Below are 26,481 nucleotides of genomic sequence, written 5' to 3'. Positions count from 1 at the left end.
TGTTGACTGTTTTGTCCTTATCTTGACATTTTTACCTCTTATGTCTGTTCACACATCATTGTCAATATAATTGAATGCGACTGTCATAAAAGTCAGAGGTTTAGCTAGCTATCAAACTATGTTTGATCCAACAATGTCTATATTAGAAAATGCATGTACCATGTAAGGAATGAGACTATTGCTTTTGTGACATTTATTTTAAAACTCTGTATGTATCAAGATCATCAACACATATTAAAATGTAGGTATCTCTCTTAATGTGTTTCGCTCTCTCGTGTAACGCCAAGTTACGCTATTAAAACACCAAACATCAATTTAAAATTACAAACAAAAAAGAGTTTCAGTATATCTGTTCATATTAGATAAAGATTTAAATATATATATAATATGTTATATAAAGCTTATGTTGAGTGAGGTTTTTAAAGTATTAGTAAAAAGTGCAGAATACCAATAAGGTGTTATGAAATCAAATAAAGGTCACATACTACTGAAATATCGAATTAGTATGTAACGTCTGGGGTAAAGGTAAGATATTTATACATGAAAAAATGTGATGATAAATCAGACATTTTATCAATGGTCTATTGCCCATATGTTCTAAATATCTTTAGCACTCAGACAGTGACTGTGGGGGTTCTAAAGCTATTGATTTATTGAAATATAAAGATACGAAGAATTGGTACAACTTTCAATGAGACAACCATCCGCCAGAGACCAAATAAGAGTAAAACTACATGTATTATAGTTTATCGTACGGTATTCAACAATGAAAAAAAACCATTACGCATAGTAATCCTTAAATGAAAGATATTACCCTATTAAACGAAAAACACTAACGGCCTGATTTATGTAGCAAAACAAAACAAAAAGAAATATAATATTCAAACGACAACCCCTAAATTTGAGACACCCGATTTTGGACAGGAACATACAAAATGTGGCCGGGCTAAAATATTTGCTGGCGCCAAAACACTCCCTTACCCGAAACAGTGGTGTACAACACAACAGCACAACAAAAGAACAAACTATAAAACCTCGATTGAAAAAGGATAAACTCATCAGATCAGTACAAAGCACAAAACAACAAAAGACACACAGTACAGATTTGAGAGTAATTGCAGTTACGGAAAGCTAGTTCAATGCCCATAACAACGAATAAAGAAAATATGTATCCTTGGTTTAAATATCAATCAGCTCACTTCCAACATTTATATAAGTTTGTTATACTATAAAGGAAACAAAAACACAAAGTATTTGATGACAGCCATAGTTATAGAAATTGCCATTTTATATAATCCTTTAAAATAACTCGCAATTTTGAGTCAATGTGTACATGTACTAAATCCTTGTGTAAGTGAAGTCCATTGATTGTTATCGATATGACAACATAGTTACCTTCGGTACAACTCATGATAGCGTCTATTGAACTATAACCTTCCACATTCTCTCAACTCGAATTTTGGAATAGCGATTTTAGGTTTTTAAGTACCAAATGTTTTGGAGTCCAGGTACGAAAAGCATGCACAAAAGACATCGGAAAAGACAATAACAAATCGTTTGAACTGTACTGATCTAGTTTTGCAGGGTTATAAGTTATGTCTTAATCATTTGTAGGGGCTCAATATATTAGGTCAGCTGTCTATGGAAGCTTATAATAGTCACGAGTTGAACAGTTCTCAGCTCAACTTGTTGACATAAATAAGTGGTAATGTTGCATTATATCCAACCTTGTTAACTTGATTGGGTGTACTTTTTTAGTTATTTTCTAAACATTCCGACTTTCAGAAAGTGTACTTGTTAACTTCCTCTGAACAAGTTGACTTTGACAAAGTGAACAAAAAAGTATAGACTCGCCTTGTGTACATGGTCTTTGTTCACTTGTAACATTAAACTTGTCTGATACTAGCATTGCAACACATCTTGTATACTTCATTTTGTGTACTTGTTTAGTTGTTTTCTAAACTCTCCGACTTTCAGAAAGTGCACTTGTTAACTTCTTCTGAACAATTTTATATCAACAAAGTGAACAAAATGTTTATTCTCATCTTGTGAAGTTATTTTTGTTGACTTTCCTTGCTAAAAAGGTTTACTTATCGAGTTGTTTCTCACCTTTCTCATTTACTAAAAGTATACTTGTTTTGTTTGTATCTAACTTAGTGTACTTTTCACAAATACACTTGCTTTGGAAACATTGCAAGTTTATTTGTTGAAAGTCAAGATCAAAGGTAACCATGCAAGAATCCGTGTCTAATCAGGACAGGGGCATATAAAATGTGCAGCGGGTTTAAACGTTTTGACCGGCGCGCCAACCTTCAACCTAACGCGAGACAGTGTTACTGTTAAAGTATAATTTTTTGTGTTAGATACAGCATATCCGGCAAACAGCCACAAAGATTCAATTTTTGAATAAACTATCAAACAAAGTTTAATTTTTGGACCCTTTTGACCTCAAAGTGGACCAATTTCAAACGGGGCCCAATATCATAATAACATAACCCTTAGCAATTCGAGTCTTTAAACTAATTCCCATTGCATTTTTATTTTTCAATTGGTTGTTGCGCAATTTCGAGTAAATTAGATTTCAGAACCTTTTTAGGTACAATTTTAAAGAAAGCAATACACTTAAACATAGGGAACTGTCTGGAAACCCGAAAACTAATTTTCACCGCTTGATTGTCCCTAATTCCGAAACGGCAAGGACCCCAATAATTGAAGTGTATCAAAATGATTTTTACTCATTGAAATTTCTTAACAGATTTGTATTTATTTTCAATTTAAGATTTCTTGCAATTTCGCTAAAAACCATGAGGTTGCTCAATGACGTGCTGAATATGAATTTTATCAGTTTTTTTCCAGTTTTTGACCATTTTGGACCAAATTTAGCCTTTTCCACCCAAAATCAGCTATTTTCAATTTTTTTTAACTATGAATTTTGTTTGATATGATTATTATTCTATTAGGATTTGAGTTTTCTATTTTTAGAGTGATTTAAAAACAGTTAAAACTCCAAATTGGTGTTTTTCCATTTTTTAACGATTTTTTTATGATTTTGCTATATTTTACCCAAAATCACCATTTACCAAATTAGGTATTGCTGTAAAGTTTTGGAACAGTTAGAATAAAGGTTTTTGTCTTTTTTAAACTATCAAATGAACCTCTTTTACCAATATTTATATTTTTGCTGTCCTGTTTGTAATCAATTCAGGCTTTGTAAATCTCAAAATCCAACAAAAATCGGATGTTTTCACCTAAAATTCCATGTTTATGAAAAACACACCTATTTTTATTATTTTATTTCATAAACACTGTATAACCTGTTGTAAAACTTTTTATTTGAAATGATTATCATCAATAATGAATGTTTAACAAGCTTTTCCCAGTTTCTCGCTATATTTGTCAAATTTTGCTATTTTTTACCCCAAAAATCCATTTTCCCACTCAGATATTTTGGTAGACTTTTAGTATGTTACAAATAAAGCCTTTTAGAAATGAGAAATAACAAAAAAATTTCTGTTGCAATTTTTTTGAGGTTGGCCACATTTTTCATCTATTTTGACTAGACTACTGCTACGCAATACTGAGTAAATAAGTTTTTTATAATGATCAATACGAATTGTTGGAATTTAGATTACCTTATTCTGAAAGTTTAATTTCATTTTTAGTTTAGTGTGAAAATTGAAAGGTATCCATATCAGATATGATTTGAATTATATATCCAAGACCATCTATTTCATGTTATGAGGATGGAATAAATTTAAAAGTTGCATTTTCCTTTATTTGAACCATTTCTATCAATTTGATGAGGTTAGAGCTTATTGAATGGGTTACTGATGTAAATAGCTTCATTTTTCAATGAGAACACGTACTGAAAAAAACGATAACATGTTGTGCTTTACTTCAAAAATGTCCTCTTGGTACCTGGAAATCTCAAGACTGACCGTCTTTAGTCGACCCTCTGGTCAAATATTGAACTGTTTTCCACTATTTTTCAAGATGAATTTTAAGATTATATTCCAAACAAAAAAAAATGTAAATATTTAAAGAATATGCATCAATGTAAACTTATGTATGTGTTGGTATGATTGCCAATGAATCAACACACCGTGCGTCCAAGACCTAAACGGTTAAATTATTAAATATAGGCAAATATAGTTCAAAGTACACATTCAAAGTGGAGCCTTGACTCGCACCTTTTTTCGTTTTTCGTTTTTTCGAGCCTGCGACTTTTATCGCTTAAAGCTCGACTTAGGGAAAGTGATCCGGCATCGGCGTCTGCTACGGCGGCGGCGATGTAAGATAACTTTTCAAAAGCTATATGTTTTAGGTGGAAAACTTGAGTGCTTCATACTTTGTATATAGATGCCTTATGTTACAAAGTTGCCGTCTGTCACGTGTCAATTGTTCTTGACCTTTAATATTTTTATTGTTTTGTGACTACTTGAAAAAAAGTTAAGATTTTTTGTAATGTTAATTTCTCTCTTGTTATGAGTAATACAGTAACTATATTTGGTATGCGAGTACCTTGCAAGGTCCTCATGCCCGTCACACAGTTTTCAGGGATCAGTGAACAAGGTTAAGTTTTGGTGGTCAAGTCCTATCTCAGATACTATAAACAGTAGGTGTAGTATATTTGGTGTATGTAATGATTGTGAGGTGTCGTCTGACCTTGACCTCATTTTCATCGTTCAATGATTATAGTAAAGTGTTTGTGTTTTGGACTGTTTCTACTGTATGCAATGTCTACTATATTTGGTGTATGGTTTGATTGTAAGGCGTACATGTCCAACTGACCGGTGTACTCTGACCTTGATCTTATTTTCCGACGGTGGTTCAGTGGTCAAAGTTAAGTTTTTGATTTTTGGTCTTTTTTTTTATAAGACTATATGCAATTATAGGTCAACGATATTTGGTGCATGTAAGGATTTTAAGCTGTACATGACTGTCTGGTTCTTCGGACCTAGACCTCATTTTCATGGTTCATTGGTCAATGTTTAGTTTTCTTAGTTAAGTCTGTTTCTATAAAATGTAAGCAATAGGTCAATTATGTTAAGTGTATTGATTGATTTTAAGGTGTACATGTATTTCTTGTTTGGTTTATATGGCCTTGACCTCATTTTTTTGAATCGTGTTAAGTTTACGTAATAGTTGTAGTAAGACTTTCTTGTTAGGACTATCAACATTATGTCAGTGGCTAGTAAATAAGAAGAGACATTTTAGTGTATGCACTTTTGTTGGTATTTGTCCGACGGTGGTTCAGTGGTCAAAGTTAAGTTTTTGATTTTTGGTCTTTTTTTTATAAGACTATATGCAATTATAGGTCAACGATATTTGGTGCATGTAAGGATTTTAAGCTGTACATGACTGTCTGGTTCTTCGGACCTAGACCTCATTTTCATGGTTCATTGGTCAATGTTTAGTTTTCTTAGTTAAGTCTGTTTCTAAGAAAATGTAAGCAATAGGTCAATTATGTTAAGTGTATTGATTGATTTTAAGGTGTACATGTATTTCTTGTTTGGTTTATATGGCCTTGACCTCATTTTTTTGAATCGTGTTAAGTTTACGTAATAGTTGTAGTAAGACTTTCTTGTTAGGACTATCAACATTATGTCAGTGGCTAGTAAATAAGAAGAGACATTTTAGTGTATGCACTTTTGTTGGTATAAATCTGGCCGTTGGTTTGTCCCGTCTCATATGTTTTACTCAAGTCATTTCGGGTCATTTTAGATAGACTTCGCAGTGAGCCACTTTGAAAATCGTCTCATTGGCAATCCTATCATATATTCGTATATTTATATCATTATTTTACACAAGAGTTAAAAAATATATCCTTTATAATATTATGATTTTTTATGTCATTATTATATACTACTAACACAAGAACATCTTCGCTAGCCAAGGGTTACGATCCACTCCCGCTCTTGAAGAGAGCGGGAGTGGATCGTAACCCTTGGCTAGCGAAGATGACACAAGAATGTCGTTAAATGTAATTGAATACCCTGCATTTATCATGTTTTCCAATAAAATGAGGACAAAATTGCTGAAAGACCAGCCCCCTCTTGCATTATAGAAATCTATCATTTACATTGATTATAATATTTAGGTAAACATTAGATATACCAACTCGGGATAACAACGCCCTCATGGTGTATCTAATACTCACAAACCGTCAATAAAATTGAGAATGGAAATGGGAAATGTGTCAAAGAGACAACAACCCGACCAAATAAAAAAACAACAACAGAAGGTCACCAACGTATATATATATATAGCTAATTTCGGCAAAAAATACCAGAGCAGAACGAAACGTTAACTAGATCTGTTACCCATCATAGTGGAATCGCATCCCAAACATTGCCCAATATCTGGAGGCGTTTAGAAAAAAGTCTGGTTAACTGTTTTTTTCCAGAAATTTTCAATGTCCAAAGCCCCAAATTTCGGCAAAAATCAGAGGAGCACAACGAAACGTAAACTGGATCTGTAACTCAACACAGTAGACTCACATACCAAAAATCAACTCTATATCTTTAAAAAGGCGTTTAGAAACAAATTAAAGAATGTTTCCATCGGCCACAGATGCCCCCGCCTGGAAATATATATATTTTTTTTTATTAATTTTTTTTATAAAAGAGGCATGATTACTCAGGAACAGTTTAAGTGTGACCCCCAATTTCGAACTTGATCTGTGTTTTATGGTAATATTAAAGCATTTTATATAAGTTTTATAAGATTTGGTTGAGGCAACTAAAGTTAGAGAATAGAAACGGCAGATTTAGCATTTTTTATATTTATAAATGGCCATAACTCAAGAACGGTAACATAGACACTCCCAAATTTCGAACTTGATAATCTTTTTATTGGTAATAAGCATAATGTTTAAGTTTCATAATACATATATTAGGTTTTAATTGATTTTTGGCCCGTTTGGATTCAAATTAAACTATGTTTGATAGTTTATTCAAAAATTAAATCTTTGTGGCTTTTGCCGGATATGCTGAAAACAAAAAATTATACTTTAACAGTAGCACTCTAAATTGCAGACGTTGAAGTTATATGCATTTCATTATGATATGTTATATTTTAAACTACTGTCTCGCGTTAGGATGAAGGTTGATATGCCGGTCAAAACGTTTAAACCCGCTGCACATTTTATATGCCCCTGTCCTGATTAAACATGGATTCATGCATGGTCACCTTTGATCTTAACTTTCAACAAATAAACTTGCAATATTCCCAAAGCAAGTGTATTTGTGAAAAGTACACTTAGTTATATACAAACAAAACAAGTATACTTTTAGTAAATGAGAAAGGTGAGAGACAACTCGACAAGTAAACATTATTAGCAAGGAAAGTGAACAAAAACAACACCACAAGATGAGAATAAACATTTTGTTTACTTTGTTGATATAAACTAACGTCTTGTTCAGAAGAAGTTAACAAGTGCACTTTCTGAAAGTCGGAAAGTTAAGAAAACAACTAAACAAGTGACAAAATGAAGTATACAAGATATGTTGCAATGCGACTAGCACACTAGTTGTATGGTATAAGTGAACAAAGACCATGCACACAAGGAGAGTCTATACTTTTTGTTCACTTTGTCAAAGTCAACTTGTTCAGAGGAAGTTAACAAGTACACTTTCTGAAAGTCGGAAAGTTTAGAAAATAACTAAACAAGTACACACTACCAAGTACACAATAGATATAGGAAGATGTGGTGTGAGTGCCAATGAGACAACTCTCCATCCAAATAACAATTTAAAAATTAAACCATTATAGGTTAAAGTACGGCCTTCAACACGGAGCCTTGGCTCACACCGAACAACAAGCTATAAAGGGCCCCAAAATTACTAGTGTAAAACCATTCAAACGGGAAAACCAACGGTCTAATCTATATAAACAAAACGAGAAACGAGAAACAAGGTTGGATATAATGCAACTTTACCACTTATTTATGTCAACAAGTTGAGCTGAGAACTGTTCAACTCGTGACTATTATAAGCTTCCATAGCTGTCGCATATACATGTTTAATAACAGTTCTAGTATAGTAAAAAGTGCATAGTAAAAATGAAGGCAGATAGAGTTTTGTCTCCATAACAATTTTAATGTATGACTTGTAAATCTAACTAAATATGAGTACCTCTATGAAATTCTGATACCAAAAAACCTTTGAATCAATGTGTACACTTTCATTATCAAATGATTATTTGAAAAAAAGATAGTTGGTGTGCACATGATAAGATAGAAATACTAGTACATAACCAATATATGCAATGAAAAGAATTATCTTTAGTTTTGGTTCTTCGTCATTCTAGCTTGTGTTTCTTATTAAATGAATTGTATTTAAGAACAATGATATTCAAATGGAAATGTATACGTTTGAATTTGTTACCACCTTATTGGTATTTTTTGAGAAATGTATAGAATTAGAATAGAGCATGATAAAACCGATGGGGCATGCTTTACCAAATCCCGATTTCCCTCTATCGTTTATGGGATCTTTTGCAGGAAGATTTCTCACCTAACTTTTGGTCAAGATGTAATTATTACTATACTGTATTTTCATTTTTAGTCGACTATTTTTGAGAGTAATTTACCTCAACAACAAATACATTGGTAAAGCATTACCTTTGACCTGAGATTATTTTAGAGGTAGCTTTTCACATTGCTTAGATCAAAATTTGCTGTACGAATGATCAATGTGTGTTACTATGACTTATACTTATTTGCCATGATCATATCGCACACCCAAGATCAACCCTAGTTATGATGGGATATTTCTATTACAGTCTTTAGTTTTATATTAAGTATTTTATGAAACGACTTGTTTGTCTTTCCGTTATCTTTCATTTTTAATTATTCTTGTTTCTGTATTACTTATGAATTTTGAATGTCTTCTTGATATCTTCCATGTCTTTTTCCGACATGTTTGTCACATGATAAATCTTTCACATATTGATTTAGCAACAAAATTAAAATTATTTACTAATAGGAAGGATTGCAGTTATTTTACTATTTTTACATTTTAGGGGCAAAAAAAGCTCCGATCATAAATTTAGTGTACCTCATTTTTTTATCGAAATAGTTGAGAAAGTTAGGTTCAGACTCCCTTAGGCAAAATCTTTGATAAATTTGGCTATGTGTTTCAATCTCCTTGGTTTCAAAATGTACTTGTTTGAAATGTTAGCGTAACTTGTAAAGGTAAATCTTGAATAAGCGCTGAGGGTCACCAAAATTGAATATTGACTTTTTCGTTTAATCTTATGTGCCATTTTAGTTCACTTCAAAATGTTAACCTATCGAATTTCCGAACATTGTTACGTTACTAGCAATACAATTTTCCTCTACCATGATTTTCAACTTTAAAGTTTGTATCAATATCTTAATCTATTTTTTTTAAATAGAGTTGGTCAGATCAGTCATCATCCCTCGAATTTGAAGTGTATTATTTTTGTTCAACATCTACATCTGGTCTTCACAACACGGAATACGATATGTAATATCATAACCACTTACTTATTTATAAATTTTATGTTTTGTAAAGTCTATATTTACAGATTGTGAACTAATAGATCGATACTTTCGTGGCTTTCGTCTTTGAGTTATAGTTGTTTTTCCCGCCATTTCCAACTAACTTTTCAGTTTGTACTCATGTTGTGCTGTTGATAACTGTCCGATGTTGGTTCGAGGGTTGAGCGTTTACAAATAATATAAACTTTCTACATTATCATGTCCTAAGCCAGGAGCCTGTCCGATGTTGGTTCGAGGGTTGAGCGTTTACAAATAATATAAACTTTCTACATTATCATGTCCTAAGCCAGGAGCCTGTCCGATGTTGGTTCGAGGGTTGAGCGTTTACAAATAATATAAACTTTCTACATTATCATGTCCTAAGCCAGGAGCCTGTCCGATGTTGGTTCGAGGGTTGAGCGTTTACAAATAATATAAACTTTCTACATTATCATGTCCTAAGCCAGGAGCCTGTCCGATGTTGGTTCGAGGGTTGAGCGTTTACAAATAATATAAACTTTCTACATTATCATGTCCTAAGCCAGGAGCCTGTCCGATGTTGGTTCGAGGGTTGAGCGTTTACAAATAATATAAACTTTCTACATTATCATGTCCTAAGCCAGGAGCCTGTCCGATGTTGGTTCGAGGGTTGAGCGTTTACAAATAATATAAACTTTCTACATTATCATGTCCTAAGCCAGGAGCCTGTCCGATGTTGGTTCGAGGGTTGAGCGTTTACAAATAATATAAACTTTCTACATTATCATGTCCTAAGCCAGGAGCCTGTCCGATGTTGGTTCGAGGGTTGAGCGTTTACAAATAATATAAACTTTCTACATTATCATGTCCTAAGCCAGGAGCCTGTCCGATGTTGGTTCGAGGGTTGAGCGTTTACAAATAATATAAACTTTCTACATTATCATGTCCTAAGCCAGGAGCCTGTCCGATGTTGGTTCGAGGGTTGAGCGTTTACAAATAATATAAACTTTCTACATTATCATGTCCTAAGCCAGGAGCCTGTCCGATGTTGGTTCGAGGGTTGAGCGTTTACAAATAATATAAACTTTCTACATCATCATGTCCTAAGCCAGGAGCCTGTCCGATGTTGGTTCGAGGGTTGAGTGTTTACAAATAATATAAACTTTCTACATTATCATGTCCTAAGCCAGGAGCCTGTCCGATGTTGGTTCGAGGGTTGAGCGTTTACAAATAATATAAACTTTCTACATCATCATGTCCTAAGCCAGGAGCCTGTCCGATGTTGGTTCGAGGGTTGAGTGTTTACAAATAATATAAACTTTCTACATTATCATGTCCTAAGCCAGGAGCCTGTCCGATGTTGGTTCGAGGGTTGAGCGTTTACAAATAATATAAACTTTCTACATTATCATGTCCTAAGCCAGGAGCCTGTCCGATGTTGGTTCGAGGGTTAAGTGTTTACAAATAATATAAACTTTCTACATTATCATGTCCTAAGCCAGGAGCCTGTCCGATGTTGGTTCGAGGGTTGAGCGTTTACAAATAATATAAACTTTCTACATTATCATGTCCTAAGCCAGGAGCCTGTCCGATGTTGGTTCGAGGGTTGAGCGTTTACAAATAATATAAACTTTCTACATTATCATGTCCTAAGCCAGGAGCCTGTCCGATGTTGGTTCGAGGGTTGAGCGTTTACAAATAATATAAACTTTCTACATTATCATGTCCTAAGCCAGGAGCCTGTCCGATGTTGGTTCGAGGGTTGAGCGTTTACAAATAATATAAACTTTCTACATTATCATGTCCTAAGCCAGGAGCCTGTCCGATGTTGGTTCGAGGGTTGAGTGTTTACAAATAATATAAACTTTCTACATTATCATGTCCTAAGCCAGGAGCCTGTCCGATGTTGGTTCGAGGGTTGAGCGTTTACAAATAATATAAACTTTCTACATTATCATGTCCTAAGCCAGGAGCCTGTCCGATGTTGGTTCGAGGGTTGAGCGTTTACAAATAATATAAACTTTCTACATTATCATGTCCTAAGCCAGGAGCCTGTCCGATGTTGGTTCGAGGGTTGAGCGTTTACAAATAATATAAACTTTCTACATTATCATGTCCTAAGCCAGGAGCCTGTCCGATGTTGGTTCGAGGGTTGAGCGTTTACAAATAATATAAACTTTCTACATTATCATGTCCTAAGCCAGGAGCCTGTCCGATGTTGGTTCGAGGGTTGAGCGTTTACAAATAATATAAACTTTCTACATTATCATGTCCTAAGCCAGGAGCCTGTCCGATGTTGGTTCGAGGGTTGAGCGTTTACAAATAATATAAACTTTCTACGTCATCATGTCCTAAGCCAGGAGCCTGTCCGATGTTGGTTCGAGGGTTGAGCGTTTACAAATAATATAAACTTTCTACATTATCATGTCCTAAGCCAGGAGCCTGTCCGATGTTGGTTCGAGGGTTGAGCGTTTACAAATAATATAAACTTTCTACGTCATCATGTCCTAAGCCAGGAGCCTGTCCGATGTTGGTTCGAGGGTTGAGCGTTTACAAATAATATAAACTTTCTACGTCATCATGTCCTAAGCCAGGAGCCTGTCCGATGTTGGTTCGAGGGTTGAGCGTTTACAAATAATATAAACTTTCTACGTCATCATGTCCTAAGCCAGGAGCCTGTCCGATGTTGGTTCGAGGGTTGAGCGTTTACAAATAATATAAACTTTCTACGTCATCATGTCCTAAGCCAGGAGCCTGTCCGATGTTGGTTCGAGGGTTGAGCGTTTACAAATAATATAAACTTTCTACATTATCATGTCCTAAGCCAGGAGCCTGGTATTCAGTGTGTGGCTTAGGTTGCTGTCAGTTATATTTGTTTATTGTTTATTACTTTGTTATACATATAAATTAAGCACTTGCTTTCTACGTTCGAATCAATTAATATTTAGTCATGTCGGGACATTTTTGAAATACTGACTATATTTTAAAGAATGTTCTCATTGATGAAGGTTGTTTGGCTATCTAGTTACCTAATTGAATCCAAGTCATTTGAACCTTGTTGGACAAATTGGTAATCATACCACAAATCCATATTTCATATTTCCTATTTATAATACAAATACTATTAAATAAACTTATTAAAGTTTCCCAAATTAATGTCTACACTATTTTTTGTATTCTCCTCTAATTCGTCTTTGCTTATTCCGTTAAAATGTATTTGATCAAAAGGATAAAATTTTATTTTGTCCAACTGAGGCAAGAGAGACAACTCAATATTCATTCTACGATTCCACATATTTGTTTATAACTATGAATAAACGAAGTTTGTGTAAGTAAGCAAACATTTGGTCCTCAATGCTCTTAAACTTCATACTTTATTTGATCTGTATAAAAAAAAAATATTCGAGCGTCTCTGATGAGTCTTTGTAAACGAAACACACGTGTGGCGTATATAGAAATTGTAATCCTGGTATTTATGATGAGTTTATTTAATAGTGTGTTCAGTCTTGAGTCTGATTCGCACAACGTCTAAGTAAACAGATATAAATAAATTCTTATCTTAAAAAGTATAGATAACACATATGAAAAACAGCGGCATGTTTTTGTTACCCTATTATTAGCCTGACTATAATATTCTATTTTTTTTCTAAAGAAACGGAGTATATGGATATTCAAGGCAATCATAATTGAAACACATATTGGAAAAATATAAGAGACAGACGATACAAACGGAACAAAAAAAGATATTTTTAAAATCGAAGAAAAAAGGGAATATTTCATGACCAAAAAAAAAGCTGTACAAGATTATTAATTTAATGTCGCCCTCTCAACCTTTTCCAGATGTAGGAACACATAATACCCTTTGTCTCTTGTTTAAAGGAAAATAACAAAACTTCCGAACTCCAAGTAAAATTCAAAAGGAAAAGTCCCTAATCATATGGCAAAATAAAAAGCGCAAACACATCGAATGTGTAACGACTGTCATATTTCTGACTAGGTATTAGTATGTAAGTATGTAGACAATTGTGGATTAAACCTTTTTTTATGACTTGCTATACCTCTCACTTGTATGACAGTCGCATACAAATCCATTATATTGGCAACGCTCTGTGGAGAAAACAAACAGACATAAAAGGTAAAAACGTTATAAATAAAGGTACAGCAGTCAATATTGTGTAATAATCTAAATCAATATAAAAACAAACAAATACGCCAACAAAGAAACACAAAAAGGCATACAGACACTGCACACCAGCAAAACCGAAAGACAAGAATACAAAAAATCACAAAAGCATAACACAATGACGGGATGCACAAGTACCGAGACATGTTAGATAGACATTACCAAAAAAACAAGACAAAGACAAGAATACTTAAAAACGTTATAAAGATGTTAAACAACGTCAGTACCTAAAATCTTCACTTTAAGACCATATTGTATATTTTGTGATTAGAAGTTAAAACAAAATTGTAATCAATAAGGTAACATCCGATGATTTTTTTTACAGAAAAGTACATCAACTTTCTACTGTGACACTGGTGACGTTTTACAAAGGCTACAATAATATTGAATAAGTTGGGAACGGATTCTGATTGAACATGGTTAGTGTTTTTAATTCTTTTGTTTTAAAAAGATGAAAATGAAGGAACATAATTAAAAAAAAACCATTCATCTCGGTTGGAAAAGAAAAATATTAGATACCCTAGGAAAAGTGTGATTTTTAGTAGTTTTTATTTTATCCTTTAAGCTCAATACCCGTATAAGATACGCAAAACCGTTAAAATTATCAAAAAGGATACAAATGAGTAACACTATGGAAGAAAAATCCTTTCTCAATCGGATAAAACATACAATCTTAAAACACTTCATCACATGCAGTATGCGGTCTCCGAATTTGGATATTTTCTGTGGAAAAAATATTTTCCCAAAGACTGTTTTACGAGAGAAAGGTTCAGCTAGCTATATAAACAGGTTCAACCTACCATTTCTATATTAGAAAATGCCTGTACCAAGTCAGGAATCAATGAAATCGGTCTCTTCCTCTAGTAGTATAGATTTGCTGCTTGTTAGTATGCTGCATTTCATTAGTCGGCGTTTTATAAACGACAGACCGATTATGATAATTGTTGATGTCCTGCGTTGAGCCGTACCATAAGAAACCTATAAAAGTAAGTGGATAAACATAAGCTGACCTGGCACGTCCGTTCAGTTTCAATGATTAAGACGTGACTGATAGAAGAATTGCATATGCAATTGGTATTGTCCAAATTTTTGGCATTGGTGTAATACAATGTGCGTATTCGTATGACGTTTTTTTTAAACAATTGTATATCATTACCAATATTGAATTGTACGGGACCTCACTCTTTCTCTCGTGTAAAGAAAAGCCACGCCATTAATCAACAAATATCACTTTAAAATTAGCCATAAATATAGTAACCATATTGATACTTCCTAGATAGCGATAGTATAACAAATAAATGTATACAATGAAATCAAATTTGTACTGATACGGTTTTTATATACGTAGCGATCACGTCAGAGAGTTACAATGCAAGGCTTTCAAATTTAATTAATCAGTATAAGACGCTTATGAATGGTATCAAATAGTTTAGGATTTAATATAATAATATAGGTAAGCGCTGGAAATGTTATGAATATTATTTTAACATGTATTTATAATTCTTAAGTGTGTTTGTGTCCACGGCTCTGAAACTTCAGTTCGAATTTGCCATAAGTTATGAATAGCTCAGAGTTAAATGCGAATTTTACGAGAAATGGATCCGCATTCAGTGATTATTACTATTACTACTATGCAGATGAACCTTACTCTGTCAAAATGCCGTTACAACATATTCCTGTTTTGGCCATTGTGTTTCCACTGATAGGACTGTTGACTATTTTAGCAAACGGTATAGTAATTTTTGTCTTTTGTAAGCAAAAGTTGAAAACTCCGACTTCTGTTTTGCTAATAGAACTGGCAATATCCGATTCGTTGGTATGCATTCCAATTGTTGTTTTGCATATTTATATCTATTCTCTTGAAAATCACCAGACGTACTTGCTCTATGGTTGGTGTATTACACACCATGTTGGCTATATAACGCAACAAATATTTCGATCGACATCTAATTGGTTGACAGCCATGTTAGGCTTACAAAGATGCATTGCAGTTTCATGGCCTTTCCGTGCACAGCGTATATGTACAATCAAAATGTCTGTCATATCTTTTTTCGTTTTCGTTGTTGGATCTAGTGCTGTTTACATCAACGAAGCTTTATCAATCGAAATAAAACCACTCACAATAAATGAATCTTTACCAAGAGGATGCATTCGAAACATTCCAGCATGGTATATGGAAAATATCATAGATTTGAGAATGTCTGTTATGATGTATTATATCTTTAATGGATTTTTAACAAGATTTTTACCATGTATCGTGCTTTTAGTAACGACCCTGTCTCTCATAAGAAGTCTTTGTTTTAGATCAAATGGAATGGGCAAAACTATACAGGAGTCTTATTCCTCTAAAAGCAAGCTCCGAAGAACCAATATTCTAGTGCTAGTTATTCTTTTCGTGTTTCTTGTTGCAGAATTACAAGATGCAATTGCATTCTGTATATATTCGTATGAGCTGGCAGCTGATAGACCGCGTTCGGTTTTACCGGAAGGTGCTGATGATGTATGGGATATTTACGGTATGGTTGTCACATTAGTTGGATACCAATGTATATTCTGGATCTTTTTCTTGATGAGTTCTCAGTTTAGAGCAGCATTGAAACAAGTATTTTGCAGGTGCACGTGCAAGAATAAACTGTCTAGAGATGATTCAGTACGTGTTTCTTTCATAAGAAGTAGTACACGATCAGGCAATAGTGGCGCACACTAAATGAATGTGCCCGAATCGAACACATAGAAATTCACCCGTACACTATGAGTTTTTTCTTATGTATTTATCGGCAAGAAAAATAAATATACAATCACAATCGGTCCTTCTTTCATTTGGTATTAACATCAAAGAGACAATGAAAACATACAGTCAAAATATAAAAACTTCACAAAACTCCATGCATGTATGAAGAAAGATACATACCTGGATTATCATCGACTAAACATCTTTCTTGAGTGTTGACTTCTATTTTTTTAACAGTAAATATGGCCTTCAAAAATATTGTAATGAGATATATTCAACCAGTGGTGTCAATTACATGTGGATTCTCAACAATTCTAAAGATCTACTGCTAAATCTTAGATTACAATCTCTGCAATTTTGCTGCACCATTAAGACCTCTGATTTTTCTACGCTTTACACTACTTTTCCCTATTCCTAATTGAAAGACCAACTGCACCATCTCATTAAGTTGAGCTTTTTCTATAAATGTATAAACATATTATTTTCTTGTTTTTGGTTATAATAATTCTTATTTTGTAAAGAACCACACTAACTCTATCAGAAAAACAGTGAAGATGATATTATCTAAGTGCTCGACTTTTTATTCGAAAATATATTTGTAGATGTTGGAAGATTAATATTTCAACAGACAGTCTGTATTCCAATGATAACTAATTGTGCACCCGTTCTGGCCAACTTGTTATTATACTCGTATGGAGCAGAACTCACTCATAACTTTCATTTGTGTCATTTGTTTTCTCTTGTATTTGAGTGTGAATTCACATTACTATAACACTAAGTTATACGTACTTCATAAACAAGGATGTTCTCCTTCCGAAGAAACTGCTTTTCACAGGATAATGTAGAGAAAAAAAATAAAATTGACACTCCGCAAATATTTGGACACCATCACAATCGGTTGATCTCTACGAAGTGTGTTTGTCTAAACTAGCTTATGACATTTTTACCACGTCTAAGATTGTAGTTTACCATCTATGTCGTATATCCAATAAGTACCGAATATGGCTGTTTTACTGAGAGTGAATTTACATTGCTTTACGGTGTGTCTCGGTATTTTGTACATCCAACATTCATTAATATGTTTTTGGTGTTTTTGTTGTGGTTTCGGTTAGATAATATTTTATGTCTTTTCGTTTATAGTTCAAATATTTATAAAATAGCATTGTCATGATAATTGTTTGGACTGGTATGGTTGAAGTAATTGTTTAGAGTTGATGAGTAAAAACTCATGTACCAAGTCAGAAATATGGCATCTGTTAACAAATAGTTCGTTTCTATATATGTTGGCGTTTGTTTTTGTTGCACTTCAGTCGACGGTATACTACGGTTGTCTTTATTTAGGGATTGTGTATTAACTACACGAGATCATGCAAATTGGTAATTTCATGTGTCAAAATACATAAACCTTATGGTTCTTTTTGTTTTGAGACTAGTTTATTTATTAACGAAGATTTTGTCCCAGTCAACGTTGGTGCTGTGATAATGGGATGACAAGGCAATATATTGTACTAACTAGAAAATACCAGAAGATCAAGACGAAAAGTGCATTTATATTTTATGCGGTTCCTTCGACTGACAGTGACCGTGTTAGGTTTCTTTGACGGTGAATAAAAGAACCTATGCTTTCTTGTATGATAAAGAAAGTCATTATAAGGGTCGACGTAAATGGCAAATCTTTGTGTGCACTTTATAATTAAAAGTTTCATTTGTTTAGTAGTTCGGGAGAAGAATTTGTTTGAGTGGTTTTTAAAACGATCAGACTCTATGATGGGAGATTTGTCGCATTTTAAAAGAGAGACGTTATTAGGTTATACAACATCTTCATAAACGTCTGTAAGACTGGACAATGAATAAACTACCTATAAAATGGCGGTTTTGAGATTAAATTTTAATCTTTTGCTAATCATTATTAAATTGACTGTGGATTGATTAGCGTACTTCATCAATTCGAAAATTCTATATTCGGAACAGCAAAATTAGCATGGAAAACCTTTTCATTTGATGTAACATCTTCTGATTTCTTCGTTTCGAAGTATTTTGAATATATATTTTGTGTTTTATTAGATGAATAACCGTTTGTATCGATCTATTAATGAAACTAGAAAGTATTGATGTTCATAATAAATGTGGTAAATTACAGATCTGGCAAAACATGAAAACACTTACAATTATAACCAAAGAAAAAAGGAAAACTGAAAAAAATAATCATAAGTAGAAGACAAAATGACAAAACCAAGGCAAACAAAAAAGATAAACAACCAAAAACACTAGCAAAAAGAAAAAAACAAAAACACTAACAACAGTCCCAAAAACTTAAACAAGGAAAACAAGACTAAACAAAACGCACCCCACACCTAAAACCAAGGGAGATCTCAGGAGCTAGTGCGGTGTAAAAATAGGATGTACATCGTAATGGTAATGAACATGCAACGGTTAGGAGATTAGAAACGTGTTTCACCCAGCAAATTCTGTATGTTTCTGTCCCAAGCTCGGCCCAGTGCTAGGATACAGGAGTCAAATCGTCATCGTTGGTTATGATAGTTTAACGGTTATATTATAAGTTTAAATGCACATGTGAATCTATTAATATTAAAGAAAATTCTATGGTACAAAGTTCATAGTGAAAGAAAAGGTAATTTTAAGAACTTAATCCTGTATCTAAACCACTGCAAATGACCTTTAAAAGATTGCAGTATCAACATATTTAATCTTGTATGACGTCTTCAAAGAAGACCGTAAACGATATAGGTAAGCTTGTTTTAGACTATCGTGTCCAAAGTTGATTTAAAAAAAAATATATTTTGTACCATTGAGAAAACAGTATAACCACCAATAGGATAATTATCATCTATTATTTCCGATTATATGCTTGTTTATTTCACTTTAGGAGTCCCTTGAAACAGTAAATAGAGATTTAGGTAATAAGAAAGGATTTGAAACAGTAAATAGATACTTTGTTCACCTGTTTTTTATGTCGAGGTTCAGAGGGATGTTCTATCAATATGTTTAAAGAGCATGTATACAGAGCTTAGACAATCAAAGAAAACATTGCATCTTAACTTGTTAATCGATGTGCGTGTGTTAACTTTCATAAAAAAATATATACGTGGCTTTCATTCTTGCTAATGTGCTTTGTCTGTAAGCCCTTTTGTGTTTCTTTGTTACAAGACGTGGCTCTGTACTTATTCATCCCGTCATTGTGTTAATGTGCTATGGTAATTTCTAATATTTTGATTTGTGTGCATCTTAAAAGTACTATCTATGTTTATTGCTATATATATGTTGATATACTAGTTTTTGTTTGATGTATTTGAATTATCTCCCCTTGACTTAGGTTGACATTTATAATGTGACTGTCCAATATGTTATCTGTTAATGATCTCTGGTGGCCTCTCCTGGTACCTCTCATGTTCAACATCATTGTATAGGCAGTGATGCATGTGGCTGGAGGAGAAGGCTGATGCAATCATTAACCTTATCAGCATATTCTGGTATTCGAATCCAGAGTGATAAAAGATGTGTATGATCTAGTGGAAAATTTAGAACAATTAGCATAAATAACTTTTTAATTTTAGACTGTTATTGAAAAATTTAAAATCAATATGTATTATGAAATAACTATATAATTATATATCACAATATATACTTGGTGTATTTTCAGATGAAATAAAAATAAATTACAAAAAAAAAATCTAATATTCTTGTCTTTCAATTTTGCTAATGTGCTTCGTCTATATATCTTTTTGTGCTTATTTGCTACATATTTTAAAATGAGAATGTAATTGGGGTATATGTCAAAGAGATCATAACAAATAAGCTCATCATAGATACCAGGATTTTAAATTTTATATTTACGCCAGACGCGCGTTTAGTCTACAAAAGACTCATCAGTGACGCTGGAATTGAAAAATGTTAAAAAGGCAAAATAAAGTACGAAGTTGAAAAGCATGGAAGCATTGAGCAAACCGACCGAAGACAAGACAACATTCGAAGGCCACCAATGAGTCTTCAACGCAGCGAAAAAATCCGGACTGTGTTTTTGCTATAATGATAAATATTATAACACAATGTTGACTGCTGTACCTCTCTTAATGACATTTTTACCTAGGATGTCTGTTTGTTTTGTTGACACATTATGGTCAATATAATGCAAATTTATCCGACTGTCATACAAGTGAGAGGTTCAGCTAGCTATAAAACCAGGTTCAATGAACGATTTTCTATCTCAGGTCAGGAATATGACCTAGCAAATTCTATATGTGCCTGTCTCAAGCTCGACACGGTGCTCTGAGACGAGTTACATCGTCATAGTTGGTCATGATTGTTCTTCGGTTTTATTTTTAGTTTATATGCACATCTGAATCCATTAATAATCAAGAAAATTTTATGTTACAAAGTAAATAATGAAAGTAGAACTCATGTTTTGAACCTAATTATGTCTTAATCTACTAATGACTTTTAATGGAGTGCGGTATCAACATATTCAATATTGTATGACGTCTTAATAAAAGACCGTGAATGAAAAAGTCTTTCCGTTTTGAATTTTCTTCGAAGTTACGTATTTTTGTGATTTTACTCTGTAGTTCAAATTTTGAGTTTTCCTTTGATGCCCGCAAAGATATGAATCGTTCAAAAGAGGGACAAAAGAAACCAGAGGGACAGTCAAACACGAATCGAAAATAAACTGACAACGCCATGGCTAAAAATGAAAAAGGCAAACAGACAAATAAAAGCACAACATAGAAAGCTAAAGATTAAGCAACACGAACCCCTCCAAAAACTAGGGGTGATTTATAATATTGAATTGCATAAAAATAATAATTCTTACGAAATATCAAACAAGCATGGGATATATGTAATGCGATCATAGATATGTTATACGATAAGTAGCAGTATATAAAAGTTAACGATTTAGGTCTCAATGTAGTAAATATGTATCTGTTTCATAAGCAAGAGGTTAACATATTAATAGACTAGTGATAAATGTGCTTATCATATACTTAGACTAAATAACAAAGGATTTTACTCTATGATAATAACATTACATTAACGTAAACTCTATATTTTGTGAATTGGTCCTTAGCGGGCTGATTTGAAAAGTTTGTCACATGCTTTGATTGTTTTCACATGCCTTACCGTAACGTTATCGAATAGCATTCCGGTGGTACTCGGCAAATTCCGGAAAATACACTATAATGCTACGTTTTCAGTGAAAAACATTACAAAGTAGTGTACAAAACAATTATTTTGATACTGGAAAAGAATACTGGTTAAAAAAAATTAACCCCCCCAAAAAAAATAAAAAAATAAAAAAATAAATGAATAAATAAATGCATTTTTTAAAAGTTTAAAACATAATTTAGAAAGATTTCATTTCGAATATACTAAATCTGGGGTCCGACGTCCATGAACTTTTCAATCTTTGAACTTCTATTTAGGAACCACGTATTTACCTGAATCTGTTATTTTTCTTCAGTGTTGAAGAATATGATAAAAAAGAATGTCACCAACAGGTCTTCAATGTAAAGAAAAATTCCCGCACCCGGAGGCGTCCTTCAGCTGGCCATAAACAAATATAAACTAGTTCAGTGATAATGAACGCCATACTAAACTCCAAATTGTACACAAGAAACTAAAAGTTCAAATAATACAAGACTAACAAAGGCCAGAGGCTCCTGACTTGTGACAGGCGCAAAAATGCGGCGGGGTTAAACATGTTTTTTGAGATCTCAACCCTCCCCTATATCTCTAGCCAATGCAGAAAAGTAAACGCATAATAATACACACATTAAAATTCAGTTCAAGAGAAGTCCGAGTCTGATGCCAGAAGATATAACCAAAGAAAATAAACAAAATGACATTAATACATAAATAACATCAGACTACTAGCAGTTAACTGACATGTCAGCTCCAGACTTCAAGTAAACTGATTGAAAATATATGTCTTCATCATATGATAATCAGGCACAATCCTTCACGTGAGGGTTTTAGTATAATACCATCATAACATATATGAGAAGAACAGAACCCGTGTCATGCCAACAACTGTTTTTTAAATAAATGTGTTTAGTTCCAATGCAAAGACCCTATAAGTGAATAAATAGTAAGGCCAAAATATGCAATCTTTAATGACCTGACAACAGTATCGTAACTATATCGCTTCTTATTTTATCTATTTAAAGGTTTTGTTAGCTTCTGAGGTGAATACTGACATTTATGTGCTTTATAAAGAATATTTTCATAAAATATTTGATGTGAAAAACGTATTAAAAGTCTGCATGTTGAGCTATATGTGCGAATGATGTCCTTATACCGGTGATAAAATTTAGTAAATGTTTTGACTAGTTTGTGATATCGAAAACCCTTGTGTAATAATTTTTCAGTAATACATAAATTTCTCCCGTTAAAACTTAAAAAATTGTTACATACACGAGCGAATCGTACAAGTTGAGAAATATAAACACCGTAAGATGGTGACAAGGGACCGTCACCATCTAAAAATGGATAATTAACGATAGGAAATAAGAAATGAGTAGCATACATACAAATGTGACAAATTTCCACAAGAGAACAAATGACAACACCAACTGTCTAGAAAGAAATATTACTAGTAGTAACTTTGTACATTATTAATACATTTTAATTTTATCTTTAATTTAATTTTCTCATGGAAATTGCGCAATGTCAACAGAGCAAACCTTGTATTGAATATTTGTAGTTTATAACAACTTCATTACCTAAAAATAAGAAGATGTTGTATGAGTTCCGATTAGACAACACTCCATCTAAGTCACAATGTTTAAAAAAAGTAAATGATTACAGGTCAAAGAACTCATCTGCCTTCAATACGGAGCCTTGTGTCATACTGACTAACTGTTATAAAGTATCCCAAAATAACTAGTGTAAAACAATTCAGACTTATTACACCATTTTTAGCTCACCTGGCCTAAAGGGCCAAGTGAGCTACTCTTATCACTTGTCGTCCGTGGTAGTTGTCGGTAACTTTTAACATTTTGAACTTTTTCTATAGAACCACTATTTTTTTCTAATAAGGTGCTGACCAAGTGTTGTTACTTTGTAGCCGATCCATCATCCAAGATGCCCGCCAGCGGGGGATTTAGTTTAACATTGTACCCTATGGAAAATACATACAAATGTCTTCTTTTAGAGAACCACTGAATGGAATAAAACCAAACATAGCATGAATGTTTACTATGAGATGCTGACCAAGTGTTGTTACTTTGTAACAGGTCCATCATCTAAGATGGCCATCCGCGGGGTACTTAGTTTAACATAGGACCTTATGGCGAATGCATACAAAAGTCTCCTTCTAGAGAACCACTGAATGGAATGAAACCAAATATAGCAGGAATGTTTCTTATGAGATGCTGACCAAGTGTTATTGCTTTGTGGCCGATCCATTATCCAAGATCGCCACCAGCGGGGGACTTAGTTTAACATAGGACTACATGGGGAATGCATACAAAAGTCTCCTTCTAGAGAACTACTGAATGGAATGAAACCAAACATAGCATGAATGTTACTTTAAATTTAATTTAACATTTTGAACTTCTTCTAGAGAACCATTAAATGGAATAGAATCAAACATGGCACAAATGTTTTAATAAGATGCTGACTAAGTGTTGTTACTTTGTAGCCGATCCATCAACCAAGATAGCCGCCAGCGGAGGACTTAGTTTAACATGGGCCCCGTTTGGAAAATGCATACAGAAGTCCTCTTCTAGAGAACTTCTGAATGGAATGAAACCAAACATAGCATGAATGTTCCTTATGAGGTGCTATCCAAGTATTGTAACTTATTAGCCGGTTCATCATACAAGATTGCAGCCAGCGTGGGACATAGTTTAACATAAGACCCATGAGAAATACAGAGAAATAGAGAACCACTGAATGGAATGCAATGTGAAACCAAATTTGGCCTCAATCATTACTTAAGTAACTGTCTTTTTTCTAAATATTACTTCAAAAACCCAAGTAGAGTCAGGTGAGCGACACAGGGTCTTGAGAGCCTCTAGTTTATGTTTTACCACTTCTTTTGCTTAAACTTTGACTTTACGAAGCTCGTTGTAACCATTATATTATTGTGGTTCATAATGAATGTGGTTTTTTTTTATGTGAGATAAAAATATATAACAAAGCATGAAAACATTAACAAGTTAAACCAAAGAGAGAGACGGAGGATACTTAAATGATGATACAACAAATAAATAGAAGACAAAGTGACAAAGCCAAGGCAAAAAAATCAGGAAAAAAAACCCCAAAATAACTAACACCAGTTTCAAAAACTCAAACAAAGACAACTAGACTGACCAAAATGCACTCAACTAAAACCGAGATTGATCTCAGGAGCTAGTGGCTTGTAAAAATATTATGTACATCGTAATGGTAATGAACATGCAAGGGTTCAATTGTGTGCTTAGAAACGTGTTTCAACAATCAAATGTTATATGTGCCTGTCCCTAGCTCGGTCCGGTGCTAGGAGACAGGAGTCAAGTCGTCATCGTTGGTCATGATATTTTCCCGATTATGTTACTGGCTTTATACTGCAACTAGTTGTGCCTATTTCCTAATTATAGTAACACAGCTATAATTTTTGCCATGTCAATTTCTTCATGGAACAATTTTTCCACAGTCAGGGGTTCATTAAGGGATGAAAATAAGTTTGAAATGTGTGTTACAATATAAATAGCTATGAATGTATTTATTTAAGTTGCAATATAAAATCAACATAAGGTCAATGTCAGACAAATATGAACTTTTTTGTACTCGGCGCTAAACTTGGGAAACTCGGTAGAATCTCATCCTTCCCCAGTTTTTCAGCCTCATACAAAAAAGGTATATTTTTCTGACATTGACCTAATATTGTATGTATATATATATACACATGTGGATCCTTGAATGATAAAGAAAAATCTATAGTATAAAGTACATAATGATAGTAAAGATCATTTTTAGTATCTTATGATATATATTTACCACTGCAAATGACCCTTTAATAGATTGCTGTATCAACATATTTTATCTCGTAAGTAGTGGAGACAGTACGCGATCTAGGTAAGCTCGTCCAAAGTCTTACAGTTTATTTATTGTGTATATTTCATAAACAGTATAACCACAAATTTTGAAATAACTCATTATTATTAATTTGGGATAATTATCATTTATCATTTACGATTATATGCCTCTTTTGTTGACTTTAAGAAAGCCTTTGGTACATTAAACAACAATTTGTTTATAAGTCGAGGTTCACAAGGATATTATATCAATATTATTACAGAGTTTGTATAAAGAGGTAAGGCACTACAATAGAACATTGCATCTTAACATGTTTACTCATGTGCGTGTGTTTAGTTTAAATTTTGAGATTTTCCTTTGCTTCTCGCAAAGAAACGTATTGGTCAAAAGGTTCTTATAGTCTTTACAGTTGTTTATTATTATTATCTTTGATGTCAGCTCAGTATTAAGTGGCTCGATATTCACATGATTTATAACACACCTTTCTAAAATTTTCATTGATAGATTTACAATTTTAAAAATAAGAATTTAAGGTTCAAACTCCATCAGTCACCTTAAAAGGATTTGCTTATCTTTGCAAGTCCTGTTGGTCACATAAGTCCTTTCATATTCTAACATATTAATATAGTTTTGTGTATGGGCTTTCGTATTGATGGTTATGTCCTTTGCGTTCGAAGTTATTTTTATAGAGATTACGAGATCTTTTGCTTTTGTAATAAAGCTTATAAAAGTAAAGAAATTCAATATAAGTTTAATATTCAATTGCACATAAAAATGATAAATCTAAAGAAATATTAAACATTAATGTGATATATATATAATGCGATCAAAGGTATGTTATACATAGTAAGTAGCATTATATAAAACAGTTTACGATATAAGTCTTCATGTAGTTCATATGTATATGTTCACAAAGTGTCAATAGATAAATAAATGATACATGTGATTGCATAACGAAAGGGTTTCTAATAGACAGTCAATGATGCTAAGTGGTCAGTTGGATAAGCATTAATGTATCTCATTCCAGTGGAGATTATTTAGCAATGC

At 33.3% G+C, this 26,481-nt stretch overlaps 1 protein-coding gene across 1 annotated transcript; it reads left to right on the top strand.

Moving 5' to 3' along the window:
- Positions 1-15,174: 15,174 nt before the first annotated feature.
- On the top strand, positions 15,175-16,499 carry LOC134710637 (rhodopsin-like). The gene has a single exon (XM_063571023.1). The coding sequence runs from the start codon at positions 15,226-15,228 to the stop codon at positions 16,372-16,374; it is 1,149 nt and encodes a 382-aa protein (XP_063427093.1). The 5' UTR covers positions 15,175-15,225; the 3' UTR covers positions 16,375-16,499.
- The last annotated feature ends 9,982 nt before the right edge of the window (positions 16,500-26,481 follow it).

This window comes from Mytilus trossulus, chromosome 1 (genome assembly GCF_036588685.1).
Source record: "Mytilus trossulus isolate FHL-02 chromosome 1, PNRI_Mtr1.1.1.hap1, whole genome shotgun sequence".
NCBI classification, from domain to species: domain Eukaryota; kingdom Metazoa; phylum Mollusca; class Bivalvia; order Mytilida; family Mytilidae; genus Mytilus; species Mytilus trossulus.
The sequence above is the reverse complement of the archived record's forward strand: the minus strand, read 5'-3'. Positions and strand labels throughout refer to the sequence as shown.

Excerpts from the sequence above, each read along its gene's own strand:
- LOC134710637 (XM_063571023.1), top strand. The coding sequence starts at position 15,226 with ATGAATAGCTCAGAGTTAAATGCGAATTTTACGAGAAATGGATCCGCA.